Below are 15,259 nucleotides of genomic sequence, written 5' to 3'. Positions count from 1 at the left end.
AGGGCTTGGAAGGCAGATCATACAAAGCGAAGATGAAGAAGCTAGGCATATTCCGCTTACAGAAAAGGTGCTTAAAAGGAAACGTGACGTAAGTCTTCAAATACTTGAAAGGCTGCCATAAAAAAGAAGGAAAAAAACTATTGTCTCTTGCTGCAGAGAATAGAATGTGAACCAGTGGCTTGACATAGCAGTGAAATAGATAAAGTTTTGATATCAGGAAAAACTTCTTCACTGTTAAAACAGTGCAGCAGTGGAATAAACTGTCTAGGGAAGTTGTGGATGCTCTATCACTGGAGGTGGTGAAGAAGAGAGTAGATAGCTTCTGATCAGGCATAATATAGGTTTATGCCTATGTTCTTTTGTGACTATTTTTCATGTGTCTTGGCTTTGCAGGTTGTCACATGGGGCCAGGAGAGAGTTCACACACACACACACACACACACACACACACACACACACACACACACACACACACACACACACACACACACACACCCTGCTGCCCACCTGCCCCTGCCACTACATGAACCAAGGTTTTGGTTGTTTTGTTTTGTTATCAAAGCTTTACTCAGAGACTGGGGGTTTTGACTGAGGTGTGCCAGTGCTCCTGCTGGGACTTAAGCCCTGAGGTTCCTAGCTAGAGGGTCTTGCCCCTCCACACAGGGTCTCATATTTGGGGCCAGAAAGGTATACTACCCCATGGTCAAGTTAGTACAGACTGTACGTGTTTTTGCTTTCCTTTGCAGCTAGGGAATGGCTCTCTTCCTGGGATCTCTTGAGCAGATATTAACAACCTTTGCAGCCGCAGGACATTGTCCACTGTGGTCCATTGTCCCCCTGATTTACCTGTGGCAGGTTAGGGTGTTATGTCTTGTGTTGTGTCAGGGTTGATTTTGTAGTTTTGCTAAGCAGTCAGACAATGTTGGGAGTTGGATTGCATAACCTCTGGAGGTCCCTTCCAGCCCTACTGCCCTATGATTCTATCATTCAGACAAGACAGGTGGTGGTGATGATGAGTAGTCTAATTGGCTTGTGGGGATTGGGAAACCTAGCATTGACAGGGTTTATCCTCCTCTTGTTACTCAGTTTCACAGACTTGGGGTGCTCCTAAATACTCTGCTGCAGCTGGATCTGCAAGTGATAGCATTGGGTAAGAGTGCCTTTCAGCAGTTCCATCTGGTGAGAAGGCCAATGATGGGAGGGTGTTGCAACACTTTCTTTGACATTCAGATCTGACCATCATCATCCATGCCCTTGTAAAATCAAGACAAGACTATTGCAATGTGCTCTGTATGAGGCCATCCTTGAAGATTGTCTGGAATCTGCAGCTGGTACAGAACGCAGTTGCCCTACAGGGGTGGATTGCCAGGAACACTTAACATCACAAACACGTGCTCCAGAATCTGCACTGGCTACAACTTTCTTTGTGAAATATAAGGTGCTGGTTTTGACCTATAAAGCCCTAATGCCCTGGGTCCTAAGGGACTGCCTTATTGCTTATGCCCCACTGTGATCCCTAAGGTCAGCTGAGAGCAACCTCCTGCAAGTGCCATTGAAGTCCACATAGCAAAACAGTGTGGGAGATTGTTCTCAGCAGTCATTCCTCAGTTAAAGAACTTCCTCCCTCTTGAGTCCCACTAGAGCCTGAGTCTGGATATCTTTCAGAAGCCCTGTAAACCTTCCTATTTGGGCAGGTGTTTAGGAAACAAACTTAGACTGTGATGTTTTTTCAGAGAGGGCTGGGGGAAGGGGGAAGTTCTGTTTTGTTAATACTTTCATTGCCTTTTAAGTTCTTTTGTTCTTCTGTTCGTTCTCTTGTTTTATAAATTATTTTGTTCTCTTAAGCTAGAGATAGATATTCAAAAAGTCTGAGCCCAAATTGATTCAATATTTGCAGGTTAGTCTAACCTGGCTAGGCTGAACCAGTTTGAAACCAGACGGACATTCTCTCTGGACTGAGGAAATTCAGGCACATGCCAGCAGTGGCTCAGGCTAGAAGCCAGGGGGTGCTAGAGAAGCCCTCCCTTCCCTTCTGCAGGGAGCTGAGCTGATGGGGGTATAGCCAGGCCCCAGCAGGACTCTCTCATTAGGGATGTCTGCCTGCACAGTCCCAGGCTTTTCCCCACTGGCTGCTCAAGGGGTAGAAGTGTTGGAAGCCCCAAGCCCCAGGCTAGCACTCTGAGGCAAGGGGTGGGGGATGCAGTGCATGCATCTGTTGATGATACAAAGCTTTTCAATTTCCCTTCCTGTTTCATCATACTGCCTGCAGCAAACTGACAGGAAAGCAAGACAGTCAGGGGGAGGGGGGCACTGATAAAAGTCTTTATCACTCGATTAGCAAAACAATAGCCTCTCTCCACAATACTTCAAACTTCTTAAACAGCTTACTGCCTGTTGATTAGCTCCAAAAGCCCTAAGCGGTCACTGTTCTGTCAGCCTATCCCAGTGAAATTGGAGAAGGACATACACACGGACACCTCTCAGCATTAGCTAGCATACCACATGCTGGCCAAAGTCCCTGCTGTGGCAGAGAGAAGAAAGAGAGATTTTCTTAAGCAGAAAGCGGTGATGGGGGGCAGAGGGGGGGCACAGGGAAGCCAGCAGGCCATGCTGTGCCTGCAAGTCTATGCCAAGCTCCAGCCAGATGGCAAAGCAGAGAGCCCTGCCCAGCCCAGAGAGCATGCTGGGATGCTGGGGGACTCTGATTTTACTTAAACCAGCAAGGCGTCTAGGACAGATATTGCATAAACCAGTTTGAGCAAATCAGTTAAGTCTGATACTACATTCAGCCAGGTTTATCTCAAACCAGTTTCAGCCATTTTCAAACTGGTTTATGTGCACTGAATGTCTGGTTTAAACCAGTTTCTGATCACTTAAACCAATTTATGTGTAATGTCTGTCCCTAACCCTATTGTAACCTGCCTTTAGCTTGTTGGGAAGTGTGACATATAAACCAAATGAATAAATAATAGTTTTCTATTTGTCTGCATGCCTTCCCTAAAAACTGATGCCTTTGCTGTAAACTAAACAATCACATGCCAACAGAGGTCACTGCAACACTGTTGTTTTAGAAATTACCTTCTAACAGGCAACTGCTTACTGGTTAACTAACAATCCTGTTCCCATATTTCAGGAACCTGAATCTCATTTGTATCAATTAAAATTTATTGATTTTAAAAGAGATGTTCATGTGCACTATTAGAGCTGAAAGTAAAACACAACTCAATGTAAGACATGAAAACAATGATTTCAATATGAATCTTTAAGCACAACCTTCAGAAGCAGAAAAAAGTACCTTTAGTTAGTGTTATAGGTCCAAAATAGTTGGCATCCATAATCTTTTTATCCAACTCCAAGGAAACACTCTGCACTGCTCCTTTCACTTTCAGACTGGCATTGTTGATCAATATATCCACACAGCCATAGCAGTCCAAGATTTCTTTAGCTACGTCTTGGATGCAGTTTATATCTGAGATATCCAGAAGTACCAGCTTTGGTGTAAACGTCTGTAAAAAGGGAACTACTTTATTATTAAACAAATATACAATCATATAGCAGAAGAATATGTTTCTGAATAAACTATTTCAAAGTGTATTTGCCATTTCATGTAAAGAAAATGCTTCCACCATTGCAAGAATCTGGTTTACTTTTCTGCCAGTTTCAGAGGAATTGACACAGTATTGCTAATTGTCATGATTTTATCATGGGTCTGACAATATCTCATGCATCTGTTAAGGCCCCAGTCTCTGGATCCAAGTGACTATAAGACAACCTGTGCTTCCATTTTTATAATAGTTCAAATTCTAGACATTTGTTTTATGGGAAGAAAAACAGGCTGCCAACTAGACATTGAGCCATTGATTACTACCCTCTGAGCCCAATAATACAGCCAGTTTTCTATCCACTTTACAATCCATTCATCCAACCCGTACTTTCCTAGCTTGCTTGGGAGAATGTTGTGGGAGAGCAAATCAAAAGCCTTGTTTAAATCAAGATATATCATGTCATGTCCACATCCACACAGACAGACATCTCATCATAGAAGACAATCAAGTTGGTCAGGCATAAGTGAATCCATGGTGATTGTTCCTAATCACCTTCTTATAATCGTGTAAAATAATATACTGCACAGTAACCCTTCCCTGGGAGCACATCTACATGTGCTCCCTGTTGACAGCAGATTTACTCCCCGGGGGAGCAGTCCAGTAAAGGGCTGCTATCTTATTTAAAAACTAAAGGATATGGAGAAGTGCAGTACGGAGCTATGTAGCAGAGTGATTATTTTTCTGAATCAGCATTCTATTAACATTCTGCACAGGGACACCACAACCTTCTTTTACTAATCATTTTTTTTCCTTTTAAAGACCTAGACAAAAATCACATTTTTTAATTTACATATTCCAAGCCAAATTAGCCCAAACAAATTCCAAATCCAAGAGTCAGTCCTGAACTATAAGTGGCCCTACTACTGGCAAACATCCTTCACCCCCATCTGGGGCTTCAAATGTTTTCAAAACCTTTGGCAGGCATCCTACTTGCAGGCCCAAGCCCAGAGGCTTGGAGTTCGGATGCCCCTGAGTTTTGCTTTCCCTCAGCCATAAGGCCGCAGGAACAAACTGTGGCAGAAGGCCACCTCTGTTTCTCCCCAAAAACTCTGCTCTGTGACAGTTTGGTTAAGAAGGGCCCGGCAGAGGGCACACACCTTACCCTATCTCTGTAGGTAACCTGAGCTGGATACATTCCTGAGGGAGGGGGAAACCTGCTCCCTCTGCCTACGTGACTGGCATCACATACCTGGGTGAGGGGTTTGGGCTCCCTGGGGAGCTAGGAACTGCCAGGCTGCCCAACAACTAGTGATGCATTTCAAATTGGTTAGCTGACAGCCAACAGGTCCTGGCCTCTATTGGACCAGGTAAATGAGGTCATAAGGGCTATATAAGTTAAGGACTGCTCTGGAGGAGGGGGCAGCAGCCATGGGGAAGGTTCAGAGAGAGAGAGAAGAGTTGGAACATCGGAAACTTGTTCTCTCTCTCAAAACTCATGATCATGCCTCCAGAGGGAATCTCCACCTGCCTCTGGATGATACTTGTGAGTAAGCTACCTGAGATCTAACTAGATACATAGCTTGCAGTAACTCAGATGCATGATCAAAGGCTATCCCAGCCACCCTGTTTGCTCTATGGGATTTCTCTGATATTGCTCTACCCTGTACCCTATTCCAACCCTACCCCTTGTAACCAATAAAGTTCTCCTTTGTACCTAGTGTGGGAGACTTATTGGGAGTGGATCTAGATTATGCCTTGGGGTCCCCTTGGTTCGGCTGACTAAGGGAGACCACTCCTTGTGCTTCTGACTGAGGGAAGCATCTCAAGTTCTTGAAGTGAATCAAGTACCCTCAAGGGCTTCTAGGCCTGTGTTTCCCAGAGTGCGCAGAGCCAGAATCAAGCCCAGCCCTGGGTGGTGGCAGTGTTACCCCCAGGCTAGTAGGTGTGCTCTAGGAAGGGGGTCGGCCAGATGTGAGGCACCCCCAGGGAGGCACTTAGAGCCTGGAAGGTGGTCGGGCACAGTGAGGTGGGTGGCTCAACACAGGAGTGGCTACTAGCCCACCACAGAAGCTAAGGAGGAGTCACCCTTTTCCATAAAGTGGGCATAAAGCCAAGACCTTCCCACTCCAGTGGCTATGTCAGAAGTTTACTATACATTACCTTGGCAGGTACTATATCCCTGTGTCAGGAGAGCAGTCTTCCCTGGGTGTGACTAGAAAAGCTGCCTCACGTAAACCAGCATTAATAGCCCCCAATTTTTTTTTTTCTACTTACAAGTGCACTGCAGTTGTAGAGGTGTGTGATCTGGTTCTAACTCACTCGCTGGGACTTATGAAGAGCAATGTGGAGTATGTATGGGAAGTCTCATTTGCATAAGTTATTTGCATGTTCCCAGTATATGCAAAATATATATGCAAATAAGTCTTCTTGTTTGTTTTATATTACTCACCATAGCTGTGTAGTGAGTAATTGAGAACTGAGTCAAAATTGAAAAACAATTCTGTTTGTTTAGCATTCCTTTTAAAAGTATTTAGGCAAAGGGAAGCAAGGTAAATAAGGGATCTAGGTAGGTACCTAGTTTACCAATACAGTAATTTGGCCCTGGTGTAGAAAATATATGACTTCTTCAGTTGTAGGAAAATCAGTTATAATACAAGATCTGGGTCTAACTTTGTCCCTTTATCTGTTGTTTTTGTGTGGTTATTTTGGGGGTTGTCAACTAGGGGTATGAGTACTCCTAGATGTATGTGGACTGAGCCTAGAGAGTATACCTGGGTGGGTGGGGACAGTGCACTGCTACTTTCCAAGAGCAGGGCAAGGTCAGTGGCACCCCTCTGTTGTGTGTGAAAGCTTGCCCATGGTGGCTGCCATCACCACACCCCAGCCAGATGAGTTTTCTTGCCCCAGCCCTGCTCCTGGGAGGCAGCAGTGCTCCATCCCCACCCACCTGCTCATGCACAGTCCCTACTTCCCTGCTCCATGTCCAGCCATGCACTACCCCCCACCCCACCCCCACTTGGCGTTTGGCTATGCACTACCCCGCTCCCCCCGTGGCCCCTCCCTCCTCTTGGTGTCCAGCCACCAGGGGTACTTAGACTAAAAAAGGTTGAAAATCCCTGGGTTATTTTATTAAATTGGAGTAGAATTTAGGATTTAAGTACTACAGCTAAAACTAGGATTTGAATTGCATTTTTGGCCTAATTTCTAAAGAGGCAGTACACCAAAGATGTGGTGGTAATGCCCTGAAGGCTCAATTGGCCTCTTATGTCCCTGGCAGATCTTTAAAATTTTTCCTTACAGAATTATACTCTTGCCATGTACAAAGCATGAGAAGGAAATACTTACCACACTAGGGTCTGCTACACTGATTAGAGCATCATGCAAGGCCTCTAGTTTCTCCCATGTCTTGCCACATAACACTAGCCTGGCTCCTCCAGTATGAAACACTCGAGAGCATTCTGGAAAATAAAAGTATCAATAAGTAATAATAGCCATAACAGCAAGTCAATTATATTAATTTCACTTTAAAATAAATGATTGCTGTTATTAATACAACTAATTTGTCAAGCTTCATGAATATTTGAAAAGGCAACCTATATAAAAGAATGAGGAAAGAATAAATATTTCTACAATATTAAAGCTGAGATAATGGTTCAGTACAGCCTTGGGACCTAATCACTCTTTTAAAAAGCATAACATCATTTAATTGTGAAACAGGTAATGTCATATGAGCATTGGTATACAGGCATTTAAGGCCTTGCATATGCCAGATGTTTGGAAGATAGCCAATGTGGTCCCCATCTTTAAAAAGGGAGGAGGGAGGACCCGGGCAACTATAGACCCGTCAGTCTTACCTCAATCCTGGCGAAACTCTTTGAGAAGATCATCAAGGAGCACATCTGTGATGGGCCGGCATCAGGAATGATGCTCAAGGGCAACCAGCACAGTTTCATTAGGGGCAGGTCATGTCAGACCAACCTGATTGCCTTTTACGATCAGGTCACAAAAGCATTGGATGCAGGTGGTGCTGTGGATGTAGTCTTTCTGGACTTCAGCAAGGCCTTTGACACTGTATCCCACCCCATCCTCATAAAAAAACTAGGCGACTGTGGCATCAATGTCAACACGGTCAGATGGATTGCAAATTGTCTGAAGGGTCATACTCAGAGGGTGGTGGTGGACGGGTCATATTTGACCTCGGGGGAAGTGGGCAGAAGAGTCCCTCAGGGCTCAGTCCTTGGGCCCGCACTGTTCAATTTCTTTATCAGCGATTTAAACCACGGGGTGAAAAGCAACCTGTTCAAATTTGCTGATGATACCAAAATTTGGGGTGAGGTGGGCACGTTAGCAGGGAGGGAAAGACTGCAGGAAGACCTGGATAGGTTGCCGGGGTTGGCTAACAAAAACAGGATATGTTTCAGTACTGACAAGTGCAGGGTGCTGCACTTGGGCAGTAGTAACCAGCAGCACACTTATAGATGGGAAACTTCCTTCTTGAGAGCACGGAGGCAGAAAGGGATCTTGGAGTCATCATTGACTCCAAGATGAACATGGGCCAACAATGCAAGGTCGCGGTTGACAGGGCTAACCGGACCCTATCGTGCATCCACAGGTGCATCTCAAGTAGGGTCAAGGAGGTGATCCTCCCCCTCTACGCGACACTGGTCAGGCCACAGCTGGAGTACTGTGTCCAGTTCTGGGCACCCCACTTCAAGAGGGATGTGGACAACATTGAGAGGGTCCAGAGGAGGGCCACCCGCATGATCCGGGGACAGCAGGGCAGACCCTACAATGAGAGGCTACGGGACCTGAACCTGTTCAGCCTTCACAAGAGAAGGCTGAGGGGGGACCTTGTGACTGTCTATAAACTCACTAGGGGGGACCAGAAGGGTTTGGGGGAGACCTTGTTTCCCCTAGCGCCCCCCGGGATAACAAGGAATAACGGCCACAAGTTGTTGGAGAATAGGTTTAGATTAGACATCTGTAAGAACTACTTCACAGTTAGGGCAGCTAGGATCTGGAACCGACTTCCAAGGGAAGTGGTGCTGGCTCCTACCCTGGGGGTCTTTAAGAAGCGGCTCGATGCCTACCTGGCTGGGGTCAATTGAGCCCAGTTTTCCTCCTGCCCATGCAGGGGGTCAGACTTGAAGATCTCCAAGATCCCTTCCGACCCTACTTCTCTGATTCTATGATTCTATGATACTCAATGACATAATTGTTTCATGTACTATGGTTATTATTATTGTTACCAACAACCTGCTTACTTTTGAAAGCAAACAAAAATCATACTTAACAGCAGTTAAATTTGTAGCAGAACATTCTTCATCCACATCCTTAGTGAATGGAAATAAGAAATTACAGGGATTTGTGTTTCCACCTTCATTATTGTGTACATTATTATCAATAAAACACTTCAACAGTCATTGATATTTTTCTAAAAGTAAACTCCTTAAACTCTCACTCTAAGGCAACATCTTGAGTGACTTCATATGCTTTTACTAGTATGTCAGTTATATCAACAGATCATCACATTCATTGGCAACACGTAGGAGGTGCACGCGGGTGCATGCACACCCTCTGAGATGGCCTGTGCCCCCCCTGAGATTGGCTTCTGCCAACACTGCCAGTGGTATCTGTGCGTGGTCGCTGATTGGCATCTCTCCCCCCCACTGCGCCCTGCTGCCGACACTGCCAGCAGCATCTGCTGGCAGTTGCCAATTGTCACTTGGCGCTTGCCACTAGCCTGCCACCCCCCAGTGCCAACACCATGCAGCCACCCATGGGCAGTCCCCACTTCGCCCGCCCTCACCACTGACATCACCACAGCCACCTGTGGGTAGTCCCTGCTCACTACCAGCATGCCCCACTGCCGACACCACCACTGACAGCAGTGGGTGATCACCGGGCCCCCCAGCCACAGGAGGCATGAGGCGTTCATGATCACATTCATTAAACATTCCATGAATTTGAGAACTCATTCATCTTGTTGAGCTGATTCAGCATGTGTAGAGCTATAACTGAGATAAATAAGGACTTTGAGATTTATCAAAAAAGGGAAACAAAAAAAAGTGGCAGCTGTCACAAATTCACCCCAGACCAAGTTACTTCTAGGAGTTTACTGTGTGGTGTGCATGAATATTTTCCGAAATTGTGGTATTTAGTCTCTTAATCATCTCAGCAGGGTGTTTACTCTTATGGTGTTTAGACTCTTAATCATCTCAGCAGGCTAGAATGGCAACTCTAGGTAGGGAAGCACCCTGGGAGTGTATCTCAAGGGCATACCTTGGCTGCATCCAAGGCCAGGGTCCTCTCACTACAGCATTCAGAGAAAAATAGAAAAAAGGGTATTTTTTGAACTCTTATTATTCTCTCTGTATCTTTCTTTTCCTACAAACTTCCATAAAATTCCAATAGCACTCAAAGTCTATATACTGCAATTTAGTTTTTTGCCATTTCAATGATTGAAAGACCACCCATGGGAGAATGTTTTTCACTGACCAACCACTCCATTTCTGACATCATAGTCTGAATGTGTTTCGTAGACTGAATGGAAGTCTACAAAACACTTTCAGAAGATGGGCCTGGGCAGGTGCACTTTCACCCTCCTTTGCTTCCTGGTCCATCCAAAGTTTAAAACCAACTGCCTGGCAATGGCAAGAGCATTTTAAGTTAGGCAGTGCTGAGGGAGTCAATTAACTTCATGGTTCACTATATTCTACCTGATCCAAACTAAACACTTCATTCCACAAATGTTAATGACTCTCTCTTCTTTTTAATGGTCTTGATGATGGTCGTTGGCATCTTTGCCAAGGCATTTAAGAGAAAAGGACTGACACTTAACATCCAGAAGACTAAGGTCCTCTACCAACAAGCTCCTAATGAACAGTCCTCAGCTCCAGTAATCCAGATTTACCATGAAACTCTAGAGAATGTTCAGTATTTCCTGTACCTCAGAAGCCATCTCTAGCAGAAGACTGACATCACATAAGAAATCCAACATTGCCTCAAATGTGCAAGTGCAGCCTTTGGACACCTGGAGAAATGTGTGTTCAAAGATTGAGACATCAGATCCATATCCAAGCTCATCATTTATCAAGCAGTTGTCATCCCCACCTTGCTTTATGGAGCTAAGACATGGGCAGTGTACAGGAGACATCTAAAGTTTTTGGAGAAGTAACATCAATACTACCCACAGAAGATCCTTTGAATCCAGTGGAAAGATTGGGAGTCTGATTCCAGACTCCCAAAGCAAGTTTTATTCTCCCAGCTCAGCCAAGGCATACACTCAAGATGAGGGCAAAGAAAGCTCTTCAGGGATGATGGATAAGGCCAACTTAAAAAAAATGCAACATCAATATCAACTCATGGGAGATTATCACCCAAATGGAGGAAGAGTCTGCCACAAAGTCAGTACTTTGAAACCTCACAACAGCAATATGTGAAAATTCAGGAGCCACAGAAACAGCATGTCACGAACCAAATCAAGAATCTAGCGCTACCCACCCCACACAGAAATACATGTCCAAGCTGCAGTAGAATCTGTTGATCCCAGATAGACCTCATCAGCCATCTTTGGACATACAAATAAAAGAATCATGGAAGACGATCATCCTCAACTGCAAGGGGTTGCCAAAGAAGAAGATTCTAATGAAGTTATACTTGTTTTTGCTTCAATACGGTCCTACACCCTTACCATATTAGTAAAGCTTTTGTTCAACTTGCAAAAAATATGTGTTGTTTCATATGTGATGATGCACCTCATCATCTGTACCCTGCCTTTTCAAAATTCTACGTCTGTCCTGGGAACAAAAATCCATAACTTTATGAAACACTAAATTCCATGGAATAAACAAGGATGATGATTTCATGATTCATTATGCTCTACCTAGTGTCTCTTTTAACCTCTCAGTACTCCCCAGGTAATAGCAATCTTTCTGCTTTCTGAGTGGTCTTGTTCTTTCACATAGCTGGGTCATGTATTCAACTAAACTTCTCTTGCTTTGAAGTGTATTTTGATAGTTTCTATTTGCTCCTACTTCTGTTTGCTCCTCCCACCTCCTTTAAGGCTCTGTTTTCTTTTGCATACGGAGTTAAACAGAAGCCATTGTTTTATCTGGTATTTAGATTATGCTGTACCCACTTCTTTTCCAGAGCTGAAGGCCCAAATGTTTGCCTAATGTCTCTTCCAAATATACAGTTGGTCCAATAAAAGATATCACAAAAACCTTGGTTCTCACATATTTCCTGGAAGTTCATAGGTACATCAACACTCCTGCCTTGCTATAAGTTTTATGACCATAGCAACTCAATAGAGCATTGCAATTATTATGCTTCTGATGCACTTCTGGGTCTGCTGCTGAGCACACTGGGGACCCCCCGTCATGCTCCCATGGGACACTCCATCCGCCCCACCACCTCAGTGTTCACGAGCCACCTGGTACCTTGAGGTATTTAGAAAAAACATATAAAGCTGTGTATGTCCAAATAGTTGGATCTCTCTGAATCTCTCCAAATCAAATCAGAGGCTTTCATTTCAATTTAGAGACATTAATGGGTCTCCTGATTCAATTCAGGTTCAGAGATTCAGCTGCCAAATTGGGCCAAATCTCCTCCAAATCGAATCAGCAACCAAAGCTTCACACAGCCCTAGTTACCAGCCATCAGGGCAGAGTTTTCATTAGGATCATCTTTAACAACAGGTCTACATTCCATTGCTTTGCTCCTGATAAAAAGCACCACTTTCTGTTTTCCAGGTCTTCCCCTGGGACTGATCTCGCTATTCTTCTAAGTAATAATCCCTTAATTAGATAAGCCTGGGTTTTTTTCGTGATGTTTATATCATAGTTTTGTCTTTTTTTTCTGCTCTCATTCTGCTGTCTTCTGATCCTATAATTTGTTCTCCCTTGATCTCTTTTCTATTCTTCTTGGATTCTGCTCCCCAGGCACTTGTCTTTAGGCCTGCGCAAATAGGGAAGTATTCAATTCGAATTTGGATTTGGCCAATTTGGAGGATCATGATTTGATATGGTGATGAGGATCACAGTCCCAAATTGATTCAGTTGAATCGGCTTTGGAAGATTCAACGCTGATTTGGAAAGATTTGGTGATTCAGCCATAGATTATAATGGGGAATCACTGAAATGCCTATAACTTTGTCATTTTTTGGCAGATTTCAATGAAAACAGCAGGAATGGTAGCCCCTTCTCAGGGCACAAAGTCTGTCAAGGAGATAGGTGCAGGGGTTTCTGGGAAACTGCACCTCAAACTGCTGAAAGCTAAACTCATGTCACTTGTGTGTGTTAAGGCAAATTTGGGATGGTAGCCTGTAACACGAGGCCTTCCTGGTGCCAGTTGGATTTCCACCCACCCACCTGTTTCTGGGCCAGCCACCTCCCGTCTTTTTCTCAGGCAGAAACAGCTCACAAAAGGGACAGATAGACTGCAGACAGAGGCTTATATGCTGTTTCTATGTCCCTCCCCCAGAGCACTGTAATTGGAAGGGGACTCAGGGAAAGATCACAGTCACTGGCCAGCTACAGATGTCAGCCTTTCTCCCTCTCCTTGCTCCCCCTCCCTCTTCTCAGTTTCTGTTCCCCTGGAAGACTGCCTTCCTAATCTCTGAATCTTTTTCCAAATCTTTTCTGAATCTATTTGGAGGCTCTGAATCAATTCGGAGGGGTTTTTTGGTCTCCTGATTTGATTCACATTCAGTGATTTGGCCTTTGAATCGGGCCGAATCTTCTCCGAATCAAATGGGTGACCGAAGCTTTGCACACCCCTACTTGTCTTCTACCTTCCTCTGTTCCTGCATTATCTGCTCATCTTTTATGCCATCCCATCCTGTAATTGTATCCATTTCTCTTGTTCATTTCTCAACAACCTAAACCAATTCCTTAATTCTGTTTCACCTTTTATCCTTCTCTACTTTGCTTTAGTGGTCTCTGATATATCAAGGTAAGATGTATTACTATTCCGGGAAAGAGGTACTTTGGTCCCCTCTCAAGGAGGTCATTTCTAAAAACTGTAATCTCTGTTCAAGTCTCTCTACAGAGAGACATGCAGAAGAGCTGATGTTTACTGTTTGTGTTTCATTATGGGTTGTTTTTATTATTTCCTTTAATGATAAGATAGTCATAATTAACAGCTGTGATTATTTTGCTTGTCACTAGTCATGCTATCCCTTGAGACTTGGCAAAGAAACCTGCATGACTAAAATTGTGAGAGTCATTTCTATGAATTGGTATTGACAGAAATAATTATTAATATTTTGTCCTTACTCTTTCTTATTTTCTTTAACTCTAAATTCTTAATCACTTTAAGATAAATTATCTGATGTTCCACAATTCCAGAAGGTGGAATAGGAATATCTCTTCACTTTGTCTCATAACTCAAGAACAAGGGGACAGTCTGCAAAACTGAAAGGTGTAAAATTAAAAAAATAAATAAATAAATCTGTTTTCACACATGTAATAAGGCTATACAGAAGTGTAGCAAAACCCCCAGTTTTTTTTTTTATTATTTAAAAATACATTCCCTCACCTTCCCCAACCATTTCTGACTTTCTCTACACCCTCTCTCTCCCTTATAAGTGATTACAAGTAGTACTAGGTAAGCTAAGTTCTTATACTCCCACATAGTAATAAGCCCCTTTTTATAATGTAAATAGTGTTCTATTATGTTTTTATGGATTTTTACTGGTTTATATTGTATTATATTATGTTCCTATTATTTTTGTATTAATTGTTACTGTTTTATATTTAATTTATATGATTTAGGCCTATATCTGTAAAGTAATGTCAAGCCTCCATCTTGTGCCCACTGATATTGTAACCTATGACTCATACCTAACCCTCCTATGTAAATTGGTTCCTGAATGAATGGGAATGGATGAGGGTGCTTGAGAGACAATGGCAGTAGGTCTAAAAATAGCTCCCTCTGAATGACGGAACCATCAACTCGATGACCCAATCATCACCCCACATTGACCCTCCCTGGCTCAAGATTTGGAAGACAAAGACTGCTGCAGAAACCAGTCAACTCACCATTAGAGACACCTGAAACTGCATGCCCTCACCTGGAATGCATGTGCTCAGTACACCAGGGGCTGACCCTTACCTGGGCATGCCCCCTGCTACTAGGGTCATAGAAGGGGGCAGTGAAGACAGACCCAGTGGGACACCCTCTTCATCTGGACCAGCACCACACCATACCACCTATCCACCCAGAAGCCCTGATAGTGACTCCCTCTGGACAACAACTGCTGGACAAAGACCCCAACTGGCCATCAAGGACCCCCTTCCAGCCTGGATAGGTAGCTATCACCCCCACCCTGTCTTCAACCAAGGACTTGGACTCTGTTTCTCTTCCCTACCTGGACTCCATCCCTTCCACTGAGTCTTTTTCTCCTGCTACCAGTGTGTGTGTGTGTGTGTGTGTGTGTGTGTGAAGGAACCAATAATTTCATGGGGCTGTGTAGTGTGTTGTTTAATAAACCTGTTACTTTGAAACCCTGAGTTGGGTTTTTGTCTGTTGCCTGACTGTTTCCTCCATGCCACCACATATCTGCCCCCTGATCTCCCAGCTTTCTGCCTCAGTTTCCAGCCCCAATCTCCCAGATAGAAATATGGCCAGGTGGTGCCATGTCCAGGGTATTTGTGACATTGTGGCTGGCTGCCTTGGTGTGACTAGCTGGTGTTGTGGCTGTGGCTATCTTT

The 15,259-nt window shown here is 44.1% G+C and overlaps 1 protein-coding gene across 1 annotated transcript in view; it reads right to left on the bottom strand.

Annotated features, from left to right (window-relative positions):
- Window positions 1-15,259, bottom strand: part of DHRS7C (dehydrogenase/reductase 7C) — a 43,752-nt gene that overhangs the window by 22,441 nt on the left and 6,052 nt on the right. The window contains exons 3-4 of the mRNA XM_006275553.3: window positions 6,891-7,003; window positions 3,296-3,506 (exon numbers count right to left, since the gene is read on the bottom strand). Of these exons, the coding sequence (XP_006275615.1) occupies window positions 3,296-3,506; window positions 6,891-7,003 (324 nt within the window). The remainder of the gene's footprint in view (window positions 1-3,295; window positions 3,507-6,890; window positions 7,004-15,259) is intronic.

This window comes from Alligator mississippiensis, chromosome 8 (assembly GCF_030867095.1).
Source record: "Alligator mississippiensis isolate rAllMis1 chromosome 8, rAllMis1, whole genome shotgun sequence".
Classification (NCBI taxonomy): Eukaryota; Metazoa; Chordata; order Crocodylia; family Alligatoridae; genus Alligator; species Alligator mississippiensis.
The sequence above is the reverse complement of the archived record's forward strand: the minus strand, read 5'-3'. Positions and strand labels throughout refer to the sequence as shown.